General features: G+C 37.4%; 1 protein-coding gene across 3 annotated transcripts in view; it reads left to right on the forward strand.

Moving 5' to 3' along the window:
* LOC138692884 (oocyte zinc finger protein XlCOF6-like) overlaps nt 1-18814 on the forward strand; it is a 71194-nt gene extending 52380 nt beyond the window's left edge. For all 3 annotated transcript variants that reach the window (XM_069816194.1, XM_069816193.1, XM_069816195.1), the window contains one exon: nt 17416-18814. In XM_069816194.1, coding sequence (XP_069672295.1) covers nt 17416-18358 — 943 coding nt within the window. In that variant the 3' untranslated portion in view covers nt 18359-18814. The remainder of the gene's footprint in view (nt 1-17415) is intronic.
* Nucleotides 18815-21279: the final 2465 nt, after the last annotated feature.

Consider the following 21279-nt stretch of genomic DNA (forward strand, 5'->3'; position numbering starts at 1 on the left):
AAATCAGTATTTTGTTGTAGTAGAATTGATTATTATTATCACATTGCACAGTTTTAAGTTCATTAGATTATATTGTACCTACATTCTATTTCTGGCGAATTTCAACTTTTATTGGTGTCATTGGTTAGATAATTAGCTACGTTTTCATAAAAGTTTGTTGTAATTTTAGGGTTTACTGGAGTCTGTATATGTGTATGAACATTACCATGAGTTGACCTGCTTGATTTTTTTCAATATTGCTAACTAATAAAATAACAATGTGTTTTATAAGTTAGTGCAACCTCGATCAGACTGATCCAATAAAGTGGGAACAAAATGTCTCTGGGTTTATTTAATGCGGTTTTGCACAAGAGGGAAGATATTATCTACTTATTCTTTTTATATGGATATCATTCTAATCTATGATATGGACATAAATGTTTATACATAATGTTGGGGTTCTGTTCAAACCGCAAAAGCTCAATTTTTATATTAATATAACTATGACTACACTAGATGGATCGTCCACCTCTGCTTCGGCATGTGGGCTTGAGGCCTGCAGCCAGCTGGTCGGTCTAGGCTCTTCACGGGGTGTAGCGCCATGGATTATTTACACTAGACAGAGGAGCCCGAGATCAAAATGGGCTATGTGACTTTTTTTTAGAAAATGAGTTATTGACATCATTGGCAAATTTGAGTTGCAGACTTTACACAGTGAAAGGTTTAGGTTCAAAGTAATTTATTTTAGATGTGTAAAACACAAAGAAAAAATCAGTACATACATCAGATGTAGGAAATTTATGAACTTTTCTTAAAATTCACTTTGGATAACATAGCCCATTTTGATCTTGGGTGCCTCATTATGTTCATATGTTTCTAGAAAATTCCGTACAGGATTAAAATTGTTTGATAAATAGAGTTAAAGGAGGCTGTGGTAGCTACCAAAATCGGCTCTGAGAAATGTTATAGTAATAGCTACATACGGGGACTGCACGGTTTGTTATATGTGCGCTCTCTGTACCCGATTAGAGTATTTATTTTATAAACGAGATGTGTTATGCCTAACTGTACACAAAAATTCATTGCTACAGATTTAAATTATTAGTACAACATATCTTTGCAATTGGAATGAAATGTTATAGAACTGTAAACAATGCTTTCAGTAAATGTTTGACACATCCCCCAATTATAATAGGTATTACCATAAAGAAAATTATAATGAAGGCATGGGCAGTAACAATTACATTATAAATTTGATCATCAAGTAATCTATAGACTACTAATAATAAATCTATAACGAAAATTTTTCTGGTTATATTTGCATCTCCAAAAATAGTTGGTGTTAACTTGTTTAATTAACCATCCTGAGACCAAAAATAGCATTTTTTTTTATTTTTGTTTGTATGTCTGTCTGTCTCAATGTTTGTTACCTTTTCACGCGATAATGGCTGATCCGATTTCTATGAAAATTGGAATATAAATTAAATTTGTTCTAACTTAGATTTTAGGCTATATAGCATTCAAACTACAGTACTTCATATAAAAGGAGGGTTATAAGGAGCCTGAATTAAATAAATCGAAATAGCTCCCTTATTATTGATTTTTTGTGGATTATGTTACATAAAAAAGTTTCTTTTAAAACAGATTCCAATAAGTTTTATTCTGTGTAAAATTGTGATAGGACTGATATTTAACGAGATACACAAGTTCTATAATGACAATGTATTTTATCAGCGCACCTCAGACTAATAGGTATAATGAAATGAAAAGAAATGACTACGTGTATTTAAGATGGCTTTGCATAACAATAAAAAGATATTCATTTAAACTGTTTTCATTAGGATAATTATTGTTTTCTATGATGGGAATAATAAATGGTTCTGTCCAGAGAACATAATAGTATTTTTAAGAGTTTTGTCATAATGATGAGTACATTTACTGGACAACAAATACAGCACATATTGAGTAAAAATTGGTATTTTGCCATTGAGCTCACAAAATGGCATTCCTTTGCTCATAATTTACCCCCTCTGCTCATAATTTCGTTTCCTGCGTTTCCTGAAATAATATTAGTTAGAGTTAGTGACAACCTTAGTTAGGGAAGAACCATTGTAGTTCAAGTAATTATATTAGGACTTCTCGTCACGTACACTCTTGTTATACTTCAGTGAACCAAATTGAAGTCTGTGTAGCTCAATGTTTTTTGTAAGTTTTAAATGCCGAATCTCGTAATAATAAATTTAATTTTATAAATGGTTTCATTGTCGATATAGCTGTTTTACGAAGCTTTTTGAAATACTTGTTACATAAAATACATACTTCATCGAAACAGTTTATAGGCTAAATAAATTCAGATGGCATCCCTTTCGAGTATTAGTTACGTCCTGCCGTTTGTCTTGCAATCTTTCCTGTCACTTCTGTTCTTTTTATCGATGAATAAATATTGCATATGAATTTGCAAGACTGCATTCATTCGAAACTATTTTAGATTTTGTGTGCTGCGGGAGGGTTGATACATAAAAATATCATTTATTAAGGTTATTATGATTGCGGTTATTTGTGTAGAAGAGAATATATGATGAAATGTTTTTTTTTCTCTTTTTGGAGGGGGGAGCAAGGTTGAAATATATAAAGATAAAATAGCTACCACTATTTGTTTTGTTTTAATACCAACATTTTATTATTTTCTTCAATTCCTCTGTCAGGACTCAGCAGGTATTGAACATTATTCAGTGGGTCAAATCACCTGTCTGTTTAAATTTCTAGCAAACTTCTAGCTAGGTACAACAAATAGAGACATTTTAGCTAGTGATCAAAATTTCACTTTTATCGTTCTTTTCGGATTTTCCAAATAATGCGATATACGACATAATATGATATTTATTTCCAACAGCTTACATTGGTCATGATGGCCCTTCACATTAATAATAATATAATAATAATAATTTATTTTATTTACCTCGCAGAGTTAAGGCCTTCTCTTACACTCAACCAGATCTACAATTAATGCAAATGCATAATTACTGTAATAATAATAATAATAATGATGATGATAATAATAATAATAATAATAATAATAATAATAATAATAATAATTACCCATACAGGGACAACAGTCCTGTGGATACATGTTCTACTTAAAAAAAAACATCCGACTTCTACATACCGTATTACATATAATTATATGACACTGACCACTTTTTCACCTCTTTTCTCACCTCCATAATCTCACGAAATCACCTTTTTTTTCTTTTTGGCTTTATGAAAGAAACCCATATTCTTCTCCTCCATCTTACTTTATATTCAGAATCGTGTTCCAATCTAATATTTTAATTTTTTAAGTTCTTTTGCTTGCTCAAAATTTCTTTCTTTATGATTGTACTTGAGAATTTTATCAGAATCAGTCTATTTACATATTTCCCTAGCCTGTAGGTTCTTTTATTTGTCCATCACTCATATAAATGCAGCAAACTTTGATTACAGTCTCATTTTTCGAATGCACGTTCCTTCCTCCTTTCCTCGATTGCAAGAAATATTAACTTCTTTCGTATCTGATCGTCTCCTAAATATTTCAGCATATCTTCCATTTGATCTTTTTCCCTCTGGAGAGTTTCCATCTTCTTGTAGATCTCTTCTATGCTTGCGTCTACGTTTACTACTGATTGACTGTATGCTTCTATATTCGCCATTGTTACAATCTTGTAGCTCCTTAACACACGTCTATATTGTTACGCTGCTCGCTGTGGACTGATATGCCATCTAGTGGCAGACATTTTTCCTATCGTAGAATTTGCAAACGATTTATGTAAGAAATGTAGCACGCTGTACATTATTAACTCTCAATTTGGTATTTATAAATGTATTAATCCTAAGTTCCTCAACTACATCCAGATTCTTTCAGCAGTTGGTAGTGTCAGTATGTGTTATGCAGATTCCTCTTCATTGAACTTTTATGCCTAGGAAAAGATCTGAGTAAAGTCTTATTCTAATCCGGCGTTTCTGTGGGGCGCGCCCCCTTTAGGGGGATGCCGTAGCTTGATGGTGGAGAGGGGCATCAAATAAGTGCACAAAACAAGTTTGTTTTTTGCATTTTTATTTCAAATTTAAATTTTGAATTTAAAATATAATCAAAACGAAAGCAATGCAATAAAACATTTCTAAGGCATAGATCTAATGACTAATATGTGCTTGCTTTGAAGTACACAGTCTGTCCAGGTTTGGTTTTGTATTCCAGATAGTCACTCTGAGCTCATTTTCAGTTTAAAATTTGTTTCTATATTTAGATTTTAAAGCAGCTAAAGCTGAAAAAAAAATTCGCAATGGTAAGGAGTGGGAAAAGGTAACAACAGTATCCGAAGGCTTTTGCTTTATTGTGTAAGCTAGTGGGCCTCCATCCATTAGTTTGAAGTCTAAGGATCTTACTGTAATTGCTTTTGATTGAGGTTACAATAAAATAAATGACTGTTCACTTGCTAAAACATATTTAATAAAGGAAGTTAATATAAAGGTACGGTCACACGTCGCTACTTTTGTTGCGCAACTTTTGTAGTGCAGCTGCAAAAGTTGCGTGTCGTGTTCACACGTGAACCAAAAGTAGCGCGCTGCACGCTACTTTTCGTGCTGCGCAACCCGAGTGCTGCAAAAATTGCAACTGGAAGTTGCGAGTCTGTTCACATGCAAGGCGCTACTTTAGCAGCCGCAGTCATGCTGCAGGTTTCCATCTGCGTGTTGACTTCTCAATATACATTTTGTGGTTATGTTCGCATTACTAAGAAACTCATGCGAAAGGTTACTTATCTATTATTTGCTTTTCTGACGTATTAAGAAATTGGCATTATTTTTACTATAAAGCTTTTAAAAACGCCTATATACTTAAATGATAACCAACAGCATATTCACGTAATCAATGTTGGCAACCCTCCTGTTTGAAACTATGCTACGGAAAATTAAAAAAAAAAATGAATTATATCGTCAGGAAATATTCTCAGACTGTGTTGTACATTTAGTAACTGTTACAAATAATTTCTTTTCATCACATCTAACATTAAAATATATCCATACAATAAAAGTGTCATTGGCACATTTGAGTGGTAACACTGGTCGCAACCGCAGCAAAAGTTACAACAAAACCGATATCAAAAATGATGTGGCTGCAACCCTGAGAACCCTGTTCACACGTCGCTACTTTTAAGCTGCGCTACGGGCAGCAGGTTCGGCAGCCGCTACTTTTCGGGTTGCACCGTTGTAGCGATATGTGACCGTACCTTAAGATCAGCAAACAAGTAATAGGATAACAATGAAAATAACAATATAGTACAATGATCTTAGTGACACTGCTTGTCTGGGTAGCACAATATATAACTGTCCAACTACATATGCATTGCATGATGGTCGTTCGCGAACGAACTGACTCTTTTGAACGACTCCCTCCTTCGAGCTAGTAACGAGCTAGCTAGAGATGGGTAAAAAATAACACAACAGTTATTTTGGAACTGTTCCGGTCTCGGAACTGTTGCAAAAATGAACAGTAGGTCGGAACCTCCTGTTCCGAAATAACAGTGTTCCGACTCCGAGCTGCTCACTCGCCCAGCTGTTGCGGGCTCGCAGTACCGCGTTGCACAAGGTATGTTCCGACTCCGAGATAACAGTCGGAATGTCGGAGCTTGTTCCGATGAACCGATAGCTGCAGTTACACTGTTCTCGTTGTTCTTTATGTTATACTTGGAACTTCGTTGGATGAAGTTGGTACTTGAAACTCTCACGTGGTTGGAGGGGGGCGCATGGAAATTGAAATCCTTGCGGTGGCGCGAACTTTAATATCAACATTTGTAAGACTGGCCAATCATCTGTAATGTTATAGTAAGTATTTAATAATCTGTAATATTCATTCCCGCTTTATGGTTTATTTCACCATTAGTTGACTAATTCTGTTTTATAAACATTCTACAAAGTCATAAAGTACGCATACTATTATTAATTCATTGATCAGCTGATTTTATACAAAGGTTAAAGTCGTAAATGGTAATGAGTGGTTTAGTTACAATGTCTGTATGTCGTTTGTTGAGGTTAAGTCTGACAAGCACAAGTTTTTGTGCTATCTTCTCTGTTATCAAAGAACGACAAAAATGTTGTAGCATTATTTGTTGGAAACTACCCATATAAGTACTGATTTGGAGAGCGAGGTTTAATGCGAAGTTTAAATTACACTTTGGTAAAGATGCGATTCCAACATTTTACTAACCCACTGCGGGGTTTCCAGGTTTCAGTACTGCCAATATATATATTTTTTATTTATGAAATTGTAATATATTATTATTATTATTATTATTATTATTATTATTATTATTATTATTATTATTATTATAACTGTGCATTAAGAAAAGTAAAAATAAAAATTAATGATTTTTTTTTTATTATGTAATAGAACAGAAATTACATACCATATGTTTTAAATGTTATGTTATTTTTTTTTTTTTTTAGTTGGCTACCATGTCTTTATAACTTTATGTACGAAAACAAAGTGTTGTATTCTGTCCTTGTAGTCAACAGCTGTGTAATTACTAACATTAAGCTTTTGAGTTCTGTCCGCATGCATAGCAATTTTCCAAAATCGATTCGAATGTGCATTGCAGTGCCATCTATAGATAAGAATGTGTACTATGTCATGCCTATGAGTGCTCCAGTGTGAGCAGCGTGGTGAAGAGGGAGGGTACTGTACAGTTCGTTTGAACGACTCAACGACTCCGACTCATCACCACTGGTGACTGTTATTTCGGAACTGTTATTTGGAACATAGTATTTTTTCGGAACCGGAACAGTCGGAACTGTTCCGGGAAAAGAACAACTTCGCCCATCACTAGAGCTAGCTCGCTCGTTGAGAGCTGGTCGTTCGCGAGCACTTCCAGCTCCTTCAGCTCACGACTCTCAACCAGCTCACAGCTCGTCTCACGACTCCCGCTCTCGAATAACCAATGGCATTCACTGCATGATTACGTGACATCTGTAGTTACTTCAGCGAATAGGGATTATAAAGAATGGACACTTCGCGTCGGTACCTTTGATGTAGCCGGACTGATTTCAGTGACCTTCAAGCCAGCTAAAGCGTGAGATTTTGCTTTCTCCCTAGAGTTTGCGCTGACATCACACCAGCTAGCAGTCGATACAGCGGAAATATAACACATATAGTTAATACATCTAGGTACATTATGTACTCAAATAAAATAAATTGGATCCATAAAATAATAAATCCGTCATTAACTGTAATGTCTAGTCTCTAGAGTTCCTTTATAATGAGAGTTGAGGCGTTGACCTCAACAACAATTAAAATATGTAATGATTTGATAGCGCTGAAAATGGAAAAACAAAACTCTTACGAGAAGTAAAACCATATACCTATATTATATTACATACAAATATTAAACGAATTCGATACTTAATATTATAATGTATTATATTATTTTATAATATAATTTATGATATCTGAAATATAAAATATTATTATTACAACTAGTTTGTCACTGAGAAATAAGGAAAAGCTGTTAACTTGAATTTATTTGAAGCAAAGCGTTACTGGATTATGCAATAAGGTAGGCGATGTTTGGATCCTGTGTCTCAACTCTATTCTCAATTATTATTTTAGCGTATGCTCGATTACTCTAACGTCTAGCGCTTGAAAGTGGAACTAGCCGCAGGCGCACAGAGAAACAAAACACAGGCAAATTCGCTCAGTGTCCATTCTTTATAATCCCTATTCGCTGGTTACTTTGAGAAAGACAGAGAAGATGAGACCGCGCCATACGCCGGTAGCGGACGGATGTGGAACTAATATTACGCGGCTTTCTATCAGCTGTCAGCTGATGTGTGTAGAAAAATACACGTATAACATTATAACGTTTATGTTGCAGGCTTTGTTTTTCATCTATTTTGTTTAACATAATACAATTGTCCCTTTTATCCTTCTGATTCCTAATGTCATAGATTACACTATTATTGACAGTTTCGATATGTTACGCAACCAGCTCTTTGAACGACGTCGTTCGCGAGCTGTCTAGCCTCTCGTGAACGAACGAGCTGGCAGCCAGCTCGTGAACGAACTGACTCTTTTGAACGACTCTCTCTTGGGAGCGCGAGCTGACGAGCTAGCTTGCGCCTAAGAGCCGGTTGGACCCATCACTAATATGCATAACGTCCTCTTGACTAGCTACACACACCATTTCACAACCCACGACCAGACAGAACTACTCGGATATTGCAGACCAAGTGCTGTGCACTTAGATAAGATTCGTATTTCACCTCACTAAGCACCAACAAAAAAAACAACGTAGCTTACCCTTGTCACAGTGTGATTTTTTTTATTTTATTTGGTTATTTTACGACGTTATATCAACATATATGTTATTTAGCGTCTGAATGATATGAAGGTGATAATGCCGGTGAAATGAGTTCGGGGTCCAGCACCGAAAGTTACCCAGAATTTGCTCGTATTGGGTTGAGGGAAAACCCCGGAAAAAACCTCAACCAGGTAACTTGCCCCGACCAGGATTCGAACCCGGGCCACCTGGTTTCGCAGCCAGACGCGCTGACCGTTACTCCACACGTCATAATGTGATAACATAACATAACTCATTATCTGTAGCGTAAGATACGCAGGAAGGCACTTCCAAGAATTAAGCAGAAAGAAAAGACATAGGCTACTCCACTTTCCGGTGCTGGCAATGGATGAGTTTAACAAACACTCAGCAGGACCCTCGGAGAATTGCATGTAGATGGACCGGAAACAAGGAGGCCTTCTGGCACGGGTGACTGACTCACTCCTCCATTCAGGCTGATATCTTCTGCGCCATCTACTCGGTCGCTACTCTCTCGACACGAAGTCACATATACCCTTCAAGCATGGAGAGAGAAAAAGACGTTAAATTTCAAATTAGCAAATCAGGGCGCTAGACTCCAACCCAATGATCAAAATTAGTTAATCTCGACCTCAAGTAAATAAAATGAATAATGCTACCTATCGAGAATATAAGGGAACAGCTAAGATGATGCGGAAATCTGGCGGAAAGAAATAGGACTACTAGAACAGCTAGGATTAAGCAAGAATAACTGAATATAATAAAAGGAAGAAGGAAAGAGTAAAAGGAAGAAAACAGGAAAATAAATTGAGCAAAATGCGTAAGCTGACGCCAATAATTACAAGACAGTTCACTCTAGCAATTTGGTAAAGAAAGATTTATCAGTTTCTCTTCTTGCAGCGATACGCTGGTAGCTGTACTGTCAAATGGACTTATTACCCAATTACAGTCACATAATTTAATGTCTTCTTCACCGAAAAAGTATTTCTGTAGTGCTCAAGTTTTCTAAATCACCCTCCACTGTCTTTAGCAACACTTTCTTATGATTGTCTTCCAGCTGGTAACTCTCGATAAATTCACACATCGTGAGAAACATCTCAAATCAGTTTTATTTCAATATGTTATTTCATGATCTAAATGAGGGGTTGGAAAGCAATGGTGGATTGTTAATGTTTATGTGAGGAGTTTGGACTTTTTCTATTGCTGGTTGTCACAATCAAAAAATTAAGACACAACGTTTCGAAGGGTGGTTCTCCCTTCGTCTTCAGGTGGAAGGAAGGAAGGAGAGAAGAGAAAAACCTACTGTTGGGATCGTTACGTACAGCTATTCTGTATGACTGATCGTCGATTCCTGGCTTCGGTGGTCCTTTTGTGTGTCTTTCATCAATTTTTTAGCCACTTCACGCCTATTTTTTTATTCCGTTTGGTTTTAGTGCCAACACATTGCTAATGACTTCGGGTCTTTCTTAATTATAATCTCCACCGAAGCCAGGAATCGACGATCAGTCACACAGAATAGCTGTACGTAACGATCCCAACAGTAGATTTTTCTCTTCTCTCCTTCCTTCCTTCCACCTGAAGACGAAGGGAGAACCACCCTTCGAAACGTTGTGTCATAATGTTTTATTGTGACAACCAGCAATGGAAAAATCCAAACTCCTCACCTAAACATGTTATTTCATAACGGTATTTTCTTACAAAAAGCGTTGACCGTTTCACTTGAATGAAATATGTTTGTATTATTGCCCTGGAGTCAGAGACCAAGTGAATTAAATTTTTCTAACATATCTACAGTAGGAGAGCTTAATTAAAATAACTTGTAGAATTCTTCCTTATGCTTATGGCCCTCCTAGCCCAAAAATGTCGCTATTTCATTTCTTAGATCTTAGACGCGCTTGAACCCCTTATCACGCGGCAACCATCTGGATGAATAAAATACGAACAATGATGTATTAGTGTGATGTACCTAAGTGCATTTCATAATTCCGTGCAGGAATTCTGCATTACCATATGTTTCGTCGGATCCCAACCACTTATAGTGCATGAGGATTAAGTTGGCGTGATTTCTACTGTCCTTGTCTGAGGTCCTTGTCTACCGATTGCCACCAGATGTGACGGGAAAGAGGTTTCCTTTTGTACAATTCTTGGAATTCCCTTTCTCCTCCCTTCTCCCTTCACACTTTTGCAAACCCAATTAGTGGATCTCTCAGTGGCGTCTCGGGGTTGTTTGAGTTCATTAGTTATAGTAGTATTTTGTGAATAGTGAAGTGAGTTTGTCTTTTTTTATTGGGTTATTTTACGACGCTGTATCAATAGCTCAGGTTATTTAGCGGTCGAATGAAATGAAGGTGATAATACCGGTGAAATGAGTCCGGGGTCCACCACCGAAAGTTACCCAGCATTTGCTCGTTTTGGGTTGAGGGAAAACCTCGGAAAAAACCTCAACCAGGTAACTTTCCCCGACCGGGATTCGAACCCGGTCACTGATTTCGCGGCCAGACGCGCTGACCGTTACTCCACAGGTGTGGACGAGTTTGTATCTTGTACCAATTTAACATAATATAATTCAGAAATTAAAATGTTTTCGGAGATGCATGGTTTAACTGTTACCTTAAATATTGTAATGAGTGTTGTGCTCCTGTATTTAATAATAATGTTAGGCAATATGGGAAAACGCGGGAAAGCCTTGAAGTCGGACGATATGAACATGGTTATTAAGGCATATAAATTCTTTACTGAAGAATATGAGGCACTGAAATGCGGAAAACAAACAATATCTGTGCCGAGTTTTATCGAAAAAAACTGCTGCAGCGACAGATATATCATCTCGTGGTGTTAACAGGATTAAAATAGAAAACAAAACAAAACAAAACAAAAACAAAAGAAAGCGGAAGCGGAATTGGAAGCGTGCTGCGATCTCCAGGAAAGAAACGCCCGAATAGGATTCTTAAAAAACGTGTGTAACAGGTTAAAAATGAGCGCACTTGCAAAAGTGACGGAAGAAAATTAGAGGAAGGCCTGTAAACACGTAGAAAAAGTTGAAAAATTTTATTGGGCGAAGGATGGACTTGTAGATGGAAATTTATTATTCGTTCGTAATCAATTTGGACGACACGGACATGGACGAACTTTCTGGCGGAGTGGAGTCAGAATTTGAAGAGGAAGAGAATGCCGCCACTGGTAACTCGTGGTCGTTTGAAGGAGTGTCGACCATCATAAATGAGGGTAGAGAGAGATGGTGAGTATTCTCTCTCTTTCTAAAAGGAACTAGACAAGTAAGTCCTCATGGACTGTAGTCACTCGTAATGAGTGCACCTCTGTACAGTGGTGTTGGACATTGTTGCACTGTCACATATTCTGTGACACAGTACATGAGGGTAGGCCATCAAAGGGGAACTGAGAGGTAGAACTTAAACTGGGAAGATTCCATCTGGCATCGGAAGTAGAATCCGGTTTGGCTTAGTGGATAAAGCGTCAGCACGTAGAGCTGAAAACCCGGGTTCGAGTTCCGGTGCCGGAGAGAATTTTTCTCTGTTCTACTTATTTTTTATTCTTCAACAATGATCTATGTTGAGCTCCCATATCTTGACAAAGATCAGCGAAAATTCTTGATTTTACAGGTCTATCTTTTATATAATTCTACAGCAATAACTACTGTCAAAACAATATTTAACCAAAACTTAGTGATTTCGATGATAAAACTTTCCGATGAATCATGCAGTGTGTGCAGATAACCCCTGGAGATTCCTTCACAAGTGCTTCTAAACTGTTATATGTGCCAGACATGGCTTGAGCTCAGTGGCGTAGCCTGGTTTTCAGACTGGGGTATGTAACCCAGTTAATATAGGTTAATATAGTTTGAAAATGGAATTTCTCATATCTGTATCCAGCATAGCGTATATACCGAATACAATTGTATCATGTAGTATAAACACTGCATATATCTTCCTTGCTAATACAAATTTACAAGTATATTACGTACCTAGTAAAACATCGACAAATAATAGACACACTGAAAAGTGTTTAATAAACTTAGTTTAGGACTATGCAGTAAAAATAAAATTAATAAACTCACGTTTACTATCCTTGGAGTTTTTTTTACTTGGTTATATAACGACGCTGTATCAACTACGAGGTTATTTAGCGTTGATGAAGTTGGTGATAGTGAAATGATATTTGGCGAGATGAGGCCGAGGATTCGCCGTAGATTACCTGACATTTACCTTACGGTTGGGGAAAACCTCGGAAAAATCCCAACCAGGTAATCAGCGCAAGCGGGAATCGAACCCACGCCCGATTGCAACTCTGGATCGGCAAGCAAGCACCTTAGCCAACCGAGTTACGCCGGTGGCTCTCCTTGGAGTTTCCCCGAACATTTTTAGTCGTTTTTTCAAATATTATATGGTTATAAAAATAGTTATGTTTCTTGGCTGCCTTATAAATATTATTTAAATCTTCATAGCCATTGGTATTTCAAACGGACTTTTCATTAGAAAAGAGAAAAGAGAAGACAAGACCAGTGGAACAGTTTGTTTAAAGTCTTACAACCTTACAGCCACGACTTACTTTCATAAATCTTTACATTAAAATGTCTTACACACTTTTTTATGTTCGTAGTGATATTCAGTACTAGTTTTTAAGGGTCTACTTTAATTACGTCCTCTTTTCACAGAACGTTAAAGTCCTTACCTTCAATTTGTCGATTATACAACAATTTCTTTCCATATTTGATACACTGCGACAATGAACACGAAACAATTTCCCTTTCACTCACTGCGTGACCTCTTGCATGTATATTGTCAGCTTACATATCTTGAGGCCCATAAGCGCGTAACACAAAGATCTTAACCTAAATAATTTATTTCAACACTAAACAATTAAGCTTTCAAAACAGTCTTCAGTGTTCACAAATGAAAAGAGTAACATTTTGGAACAAATAACTCACTCATTATTCTTTATAAGTCACTGGAAATAATATTATAACACAAGCATGACTATACGACAATATGTATTACAACGCTGTACATGCCCAGGGTCACGAGAATGCTCACTGCACGAGTTTCCTCGGACTGACGACAGATGTCGTTGAGACGTTGCGAAGTGTTTTTAAACATCAAGCGGGCCGTGCCCATAGAGTTACAGTATAATTCTTACTAATGGTCGCGCCTTCTGTTCAAGGTGATTAAAACATAGTGCAAATTCAAAATCAAACATTCTGGGAAAACTTGATCTGTCCGAAAACGATTATATGTTACAATATTATAATTCATAATTCACTAGAGTCACCTTGAAGGAAATTGCAGGGTATGTAACATATCTCCCACATCCATGGACGCTACGCCCCTGCTTGAGCTCCATCAATGCAAATTCCAACACAATCTTTCTACAGTATTTTTGCGCTGCCAATAGCATCATTTGTACAACTCCAGGTCCACACCTGTGGAGTAACGGCCAGCGCGTCTGGCCGCGAAACCAGGTGGCCCGGGTTCGAATTCCGGTCGGGGCAAGTTACCTGGTTGAGGTTTTTTCCGGGGTTTTCCCTCAACCCAATACGAGCAAATGCTGGGTAACTTTCGGTGCTGGACCCCGGACTCATTTCACTGGCATTATCACCTTCATTTCATTCAGACGCTAAATAACCTAGATGTTGATACAGCGTCGTAAAATAACCCAATAAAAAATACAACTCCATAGCAGTTGCTCTTCCTTCTAGAGATTTGGAAAAATAGCAAGTTTTGAACTATTGCAGCACTCTGACAGAATCTGAAATAGGAAATCAAATAGGAATCGTTACTGCTGCCTGTTGTTTCATCAAGTAATTGTATGGTAAATAATTTTCAAACTTGCCCAGATTCAAGGTGTTGTTCATTCGTTGGCAAATTGTATCGTTTGACATAGGAATATCCTTAAGTTGTTTATCACTGCTTTCACCATGCATTGTTTCTACTAGATCTATAGCAGTTGGTAGAATGAGTTGCTTTTTACATTTGGTTATTTTATAAGCCACTTTGTACCAGGCCAATAAAGCTCTCTCATGTACTGTGGGAACTTGTAGATATTTGATTGTAAATATCTGAGTCACTGGGCTTATCTATATATGCTAGGTGAAGGGTAGGATTTCTAAAATTCTCTTCAATTTATTAAGTTTCATGCTATCTGCAGCAGAAATCTCGAAACAGGTAACATATTGAGACTTTTCTTCACCATTTACTGCATTGCGTGTAGAACCAAAGTTTGAGTAGGCCTATGGTTCGTCATATTTTCGTGGTTTTCATTTTATAATAGGATTACCACTTAGCACTGTACTGGGAGATTTTGAAGAAGTAATAGCTTCTTCGTCATCATGCTTACGTTTGCCTCCTGTTAAAAATCTGTCCATATTTACTACACACGTACACTAGCATTGGAACTCCAAGTGAATAACTCAAAACAGAGTCGCAATGGAACAACTAGCATGTCACCTGTAGACTCGCTGCTGTAATAGTCCCATATTTTCAATCCAGAAAGTTCGAGAATCACAGATATCTGCCGCGAAGATTCATACTGTCTCTCTGTCTGTCCTCTCTATGTACCTGCCCTGTCTATCTGCATGCCCTTTCTATCTACGTCCCTTTCTTTCTGCGTGCCCTGTCTATCTGCCTGTTCTTTCTGTTTGCCTGTCCTGCCTATCTGTAAGTCCTTTTCCTCTACCTCCTTTTCTTTCTGCCTGCCCTGTCTATCTACCTGTTCTTTCTGTTTGCCTGTCCTGCCTATCTGTAAATCCTTTTCCTCTACCTCCCTTTCTTTGTGCCTGCCCTGTCTATCTGCCTGTTCTTTCTGTTTGCCTGTCCTGTCTATCTGTAAATCCTTTTCATCTACCTCCCTTTCTTTCTGCCTGCCCTTTCTGTTTACCTGTCCTGTCTATATGTAAATCCTTTTCCTCTACTTCCCTTTCTTTCTGCCTGCCCTGTCTATCTGCCTGTCCTTTCTGTTTACCTGTCCAGTCTATCTGCAAACCCTTTTCATCTACCTCCCTTTCTTTCTGCCTGCCCTTTCTGTTTACCTGTCCTATCTATATGTAAATCCTTTTCATCTACCTCTCTTTCTGCCTGCCCTGTCTATCTGCCTGTCCTTTCTGTTTACCTGTCCTGTCTATCTGTAAATCCTTTTCATCTACCTCCCTTTCTTTCTGCCTGCCCTTTCTGTTTACCTGTCCTGTCTGTATGTAAATCCTTTTCCTCTACCTCCCTTTCTTTCTGCCTGCCCTGTCTATCTGCCTGTCCTTTCTGTTTACCTGTCCAGTCTATCTGCAAACCCTTTTCATCTACCTCCCTTTCTTTCTGCCTGCCCTTTCTGTTTACTTGTCCTATCTATATGTAAATCCTTTTCATCTACCTCCCTTTCTTTCTGCCTGCCCTGTCTATCTGCCTGTCCTTTCTGTTTACCTGTCCTGTCTATCTGTAAATCCTTTTCATCTACCTCCCTTTCTTTCTGTCTGCCCTTTCTGTTTACCTGTCCTGTCTATATGTAAATCCTTTTCATCTACCTCCCTTTCTTTCTGCCTGCCCTGTCTATCTGCCTGTCCTTTCTGTTTACCTGTCCAGTCTATCTGCAAACCCTTTTCATCTACCTCCCTTTCTTTCTGCCTGCCCTTTCTGTTTACCTGTCCTATCTATATGTAAATCCTTTTCATCTACCTCCCTTTCTTTCTGCCTGCCCTGTCTATCTGCCTGTCCTTTCTGTTTACCTGTCCTGTCTATCTGTAAATCCTTTTCATCTACCTCCCTTTCTTTCTGCCTGCCCTTTCTGTTTACCTGTCCTGTCTATATGTAAATCCTTTTCATCTACCTCCCTTTCTTTCTGCCTGCCCTGTCTATCTGCCTGTCCTTTCTGTTTACCTGTCCTGTCTATCTGTAAATCCTTTTCATCTACCTCCCTTTCTTTCTGCCTGCCCTTTCTGTTTACCTGTCCTGTCTATATGTAAATCCTTTTCATCTACCTCCCTTTCTTTCTGCCTGCCCTGTCTATCTGCCTGTCCTTTCTGTTTACCTGTCCTGTCTATCTGTAAATCCTTTTCATCTACCTCCCTTTCTTTCTGCCTGCCCTTTCTGTTTACCTGTCTTGTCTATATGTATATCCTTTTCATCTATCTCCCTTTCTTTCTGCCTGTCCTTTCTGTTTACCTGTCCTGTCTATCTGTAAATCCTTTTCATCTACCTCCCTTTCTTTCTGCCTGCCCTTTCTGTTTACCTGTTCTGTCTATATGTAAATCCTTTTCCTCTACTTCCCTTTCTTTCTGCCTGCCCTGTCTACTTGCCTGGTTCTGTTAATTTATCCACCCGTTAGTTCACCTACCTGTCTGTCTGTCTACCTTTTGATGCATCTATCCTTACAGCATGCATCCACCATCTATCTACATAGGGAAATATATTTTTCAAAGCAATATTGTAGATGATTAGTTCTTTGGAAAACGTTTACTTTCATTTTCCTATTTGCAGTGTCTAGCCCTTAAGAGTGATTCAGCTCCACATAGTCTCTTACCTCACTATTAAACTCCTCAACACTTTCCTTATTGTCCTTAACGGCCTTTCCTGACTCGGATATAATTCTCAGTAATATACTTCATTTCAGGGCGCCATGTGGTTTACATCAAGACATTCAGAGTTTTATAATAGTATTTGTAAATTGTTAAAACGATGTTTTCCATATCAACATTTAGATTTAATGTCTGATATTATTGAGCTGTTTGGAGATTTTATGACAATATGTGACGGTATGCCTATAATCTAGGACGATTCGTTGTTGTTTTATAATGGAACATTTATTTTAAATGCGAATCACACGTGCACGTATATATAATCTTTTATTGACATATGGAGTGATTTATTGTGGCCTCTGTAATTACCTCATCTTGTCTGTATTTTGCATTAATTAGCCAATCTGAATTATGACACCAGTTGCCATATCCGTACAAGAAGTTCTATGCAAACTGCTTACATATTTTTCATAGCTAAACATTTTACGACAGTAAACTTCTTTGGCGACGGTGTTGATAACCTTTGTTGTAGCGATGGTCGTAACTTTCTCTAATAGTACCTTTTGATTACAGAACTCTCAACAGTGTCGGGAGTGAAACGGCTCAGATGAAGTGCACAAGAGCTGAAAATAGTGTCTCAGAATATTCTGTGAGCGAATCTACTCGTGAACCTTACTTATCCGGTCAGTTGAATGGAAGAAAGAGGAACCTGGAGTTACAGTCAGATAATCGCACAGCCGAAAGTTCCTTTGAATGTAATATTTGTGGCAAGTTGTTACAGTCTCGCCAAAGCCAGAGGAAGCATTTGCGAATCCATACCGCCGAAAGGAGATTTAAATGTGATACGTGTGGAAAATATTTTTTACGATTAGGTAATCTCAAATCCCATGTCACTACACACACAGGAGAGAAAGCATTCAAATGTGATGTTTGTGGGAAATGTTTTGCAAGGTCTAGCGATTTGACAATGCATGCTCACACCCATTCTGGCGAGAAGCCCTTCAAGTGCAATATTTGCGGGAAATGTTTTGTGAGGTCCAGTGTTCTCGCATTGCATTCAATTACACATTCTGGCGCGAAGCGTTATAAATGTGACGTTTGTGGGAAATGTTTTGCACGGTCGGGCGTTCTCACCGAACACGCACGTACGCATTCTGGCGAAAGGCCGTATCAATGTGATGTGTGTGGGAAGTGTTTCGCAAGGTCTCGCGATGTGACTGTTCACGCTCGCACTCATTCTGGCCAGAAGCCTTTCAAATGTAATGTTTGTGGGAAATGTTTTGTAACGTCGGGTGTTCTCGCGTTGCACGCACGTACGCATTCTGGCGCGAAGCCTTATAAATGTGACGTTTGTGGGAAAACTTTTGCACACTCGGGCATTCTCACCGAACATGCACGTATCCATTCTGGTGAAAAGCCATATCAATGTAATGTGTGTGGGAAATGTTTTGCTAGATCGCGTGAGTTGACTGTGCATTCACGCGTCCATTCTGGCGGGAAGCCTTTCAAATCCTAAGTTTGGGAGAAGTGCTTCCAATAATCAGTTCTACTCACTGCATAAAATAACATATTCTGGCGAGAAGCCATTCAAGTCCGACGTTTTTGGGGAAATGTTTTGTGAGATCGGGTAAATGTGACACTGCATGCACGTACACATTCTCGGGTGAAGCTATGCAAATAAAACTTTTGTGAGGGAATATTTTGTATGCTGGGTGGAACAAGCAACCCTTCCAATGCCATATTGGTGGGTAATATTTGCAGGCTGGCGATTATAATAAAAAATGTGACACTTTCCCAGGCCTACGCAAGCTGCTTCAGTATCATTGCAACTAATGTGTCGTTTAGTTGTGTGATGTACCAATGACAATATACTCTTTGCAATATATGCAAATGTTGGTGTGGGTTTGTATTCTTGTAGTGTTGATTTGCTTAAATTTCTTAAGAACATTTTGTACATAAATGATGACATTCTTTTTATCAACTTATCATGCGTAGTAGTGTTGTGTTCCTTGCTGTACGCAAAGTTATAATGTTGTTACCGACGATTATATAGCGGCATTTCCTTTTCCAAAGACAGCAAAAATGGTTACATTCATTCATGTCTACTATATACAGTCGCGAAGCTCAATATGTAGTAAAAATGCAAACATGGGTAGTTGCCCACCACTAGGATCGCTACTATCGCCTCATCATCGCAGATCTCTCGCCTAGTAGACGACAAAATATGTTACACTTTCGTTGTGTTCTTTTGGAAAAATTAACACCTTCCTTCCATTATTGAAATATTAAATGCATAAAGTTAATTTATTATTTTAATGAAGTATATTAAATTCCACCATAAACTCGAAGATACCTGCAAGAAATAGGTTAATATTATTTTTGTTTGTGCAAAACGAACTGAAATTTACTATAATCGCTTCAGTCATTCAAGATTATAGCGATAATTAACTATGAAACCAATAAATATATATTTGCATTTCCCTTTACAACAATAATAATGCAAATATGAATTAATGGAGTAACTTACGTGTACCGGTACTTGTAGTGTAGGCTTACGTAGTTAACAAAGTGGGATGAGGTTAAGCAATAATAATCACACCAGAATTGGAAATAAAACGTGATCAATAAATTTTATTGTAACAGACTTTTTCTACGTCTCTAGTAAAGTAACAAAAATAACAACAAAATTAACAGCATTAATTAAAAACATATCCTTTAAAAATAAAGTAGGCCTAAGCAATAATAATCCCACCAGAATTGAAAATAAAACGTGATCAATAAATTTCATTAAAACAAACTTAATTTTTCTACGTCTCTAGTAAAATATTATGATTCTAATTATTGTATTTTAGCCATTAACATTTTCATTACAAACAATAACGAACATTTCACAAGCATCAATGTGAAATACGCAACGAGCTAGCACTCGATGGAAATACGACACAGTCCAAAGTCGACCGTGGACAGGCTATTGTTTCTAGTTGCTAACCGCTTGGAGCGCTTTATCACGAGATTTGCAAAAAATCACCTCAAGCTTCGCGACTGTATACAGTAGACTGTGGTACTACCACCGTCGTACACAAATAATTCTTGTCAACAAATTGTGCAAGCAGATAGAACAGTTCGAAGAGACGGTAGCGTTCTTTTAGTGCATAGAATAGTAATATGCGTCACAAGAGCGGTATGTTGAAGTTTTCATGTTCGAGGAAAAGTTTGAAAAAGCGAAACGCAGTTAAGCTCTTTTAATTTCCGAGAATTGAAAGAAAACATACCGTTCGTATATCGTATGTTATTTTGTGCAAAGATCGTTTATTACATACCTGAAAGAGGAATTTCTAATTAGTTGCAATGAAATCTTCATCTTGGTTTCTGTTCAATGACGTCAAATTTGCAAAACAAGAATATCTATCTTCAACATTGTTGCTTTAAAATGTTTTCTGTGTTCACTATACTCCAACAGGCCGTGATATACGTCTGTCCTTTTTTTTTTTTTTTTTTTTTTTTTTTTTTTTTTTTTTTTTTCCCCAGTCTATAAATGTGAACTTAAAACAAACGATAAGGTTATGTAATGATTTATTTTTCATTTTAATATTTTAACAATATTATTTATATAACATATTGCAGTAATAACATCGGCAAGTTTAATTTTGCCGGTCAAGGAGATGTTTAGAAATGGAAAATATCTTTGACATCTAATTCTGCACATATCACGAATGCAGTAACTTCAGTGGAGTTGTAGAGTTTACTTAATTTTTGCAAATATTTAAAAACAATAATTAACAGCGCAATTTAGGAGAGTTTCTAATTTATAATTATTACTATATTGAACGTCTCTAAAAATAATATGTTAAAAGCCTAAAGGAGTAAAATCAATATGTCACTTAAGCGGTAAGAAGAGGGAAATTGTTATGTGTGTTAGGTTGGGAGTACTGAATGTGGAATTTTAGACTTCCTGCGGATTGGTTTTGTGCGGAAACCAAGCAAATACGATCTCACACAAAAGTATCTAAACTCACAGATGATGCAGTTCTTTCATAATTACCAAATCAGTCATTTTTGCCACCCAAATGTAAACAAAAATAATCAAAGAAAGAAGAAGAGACAAGAGATGAAGATGCGTTTATTAAGTGGTTGACAGATGACGTGATTTTTACCAGTTCAAGTGTTGCATACAAAGTATGAATTACATGAACGTTGCATTTTTTTTTTAATTGTCATCGTTTGTGTCAAAAATTTTCATGAGTTTAAAAATATTCTACCTGCAAATGTCTTCGTCTGTATCAACAACAATAACAGTAAAGGGAGTGGCGATGCCCTCATCACCATCGTCATCATTAGTATGTAAGCAGCATCAGCAGACACTACAACCACCAACAGTGGCAGCAGTAACGGACACAATAGGTAAAAACAAGTGAAAACGAGTTTTGCTGTTTAAAC

This window comes from Periplaneta americana, chromosome 17, assembly GCF_040183065.1.
Source record: "Periplaneta americana isolate PAMFEO1 chromosome 17, P.americana_PAMFEO1_priV1, whole genome shotgun sequence".
Classification (NCBI taxonomy): domain Eukaryota; kingdom Metazoa; phylum Arthropoda; class Insecta; order Blattodea; family Blattidae; genus Periplaneta; species Periplaneta americana.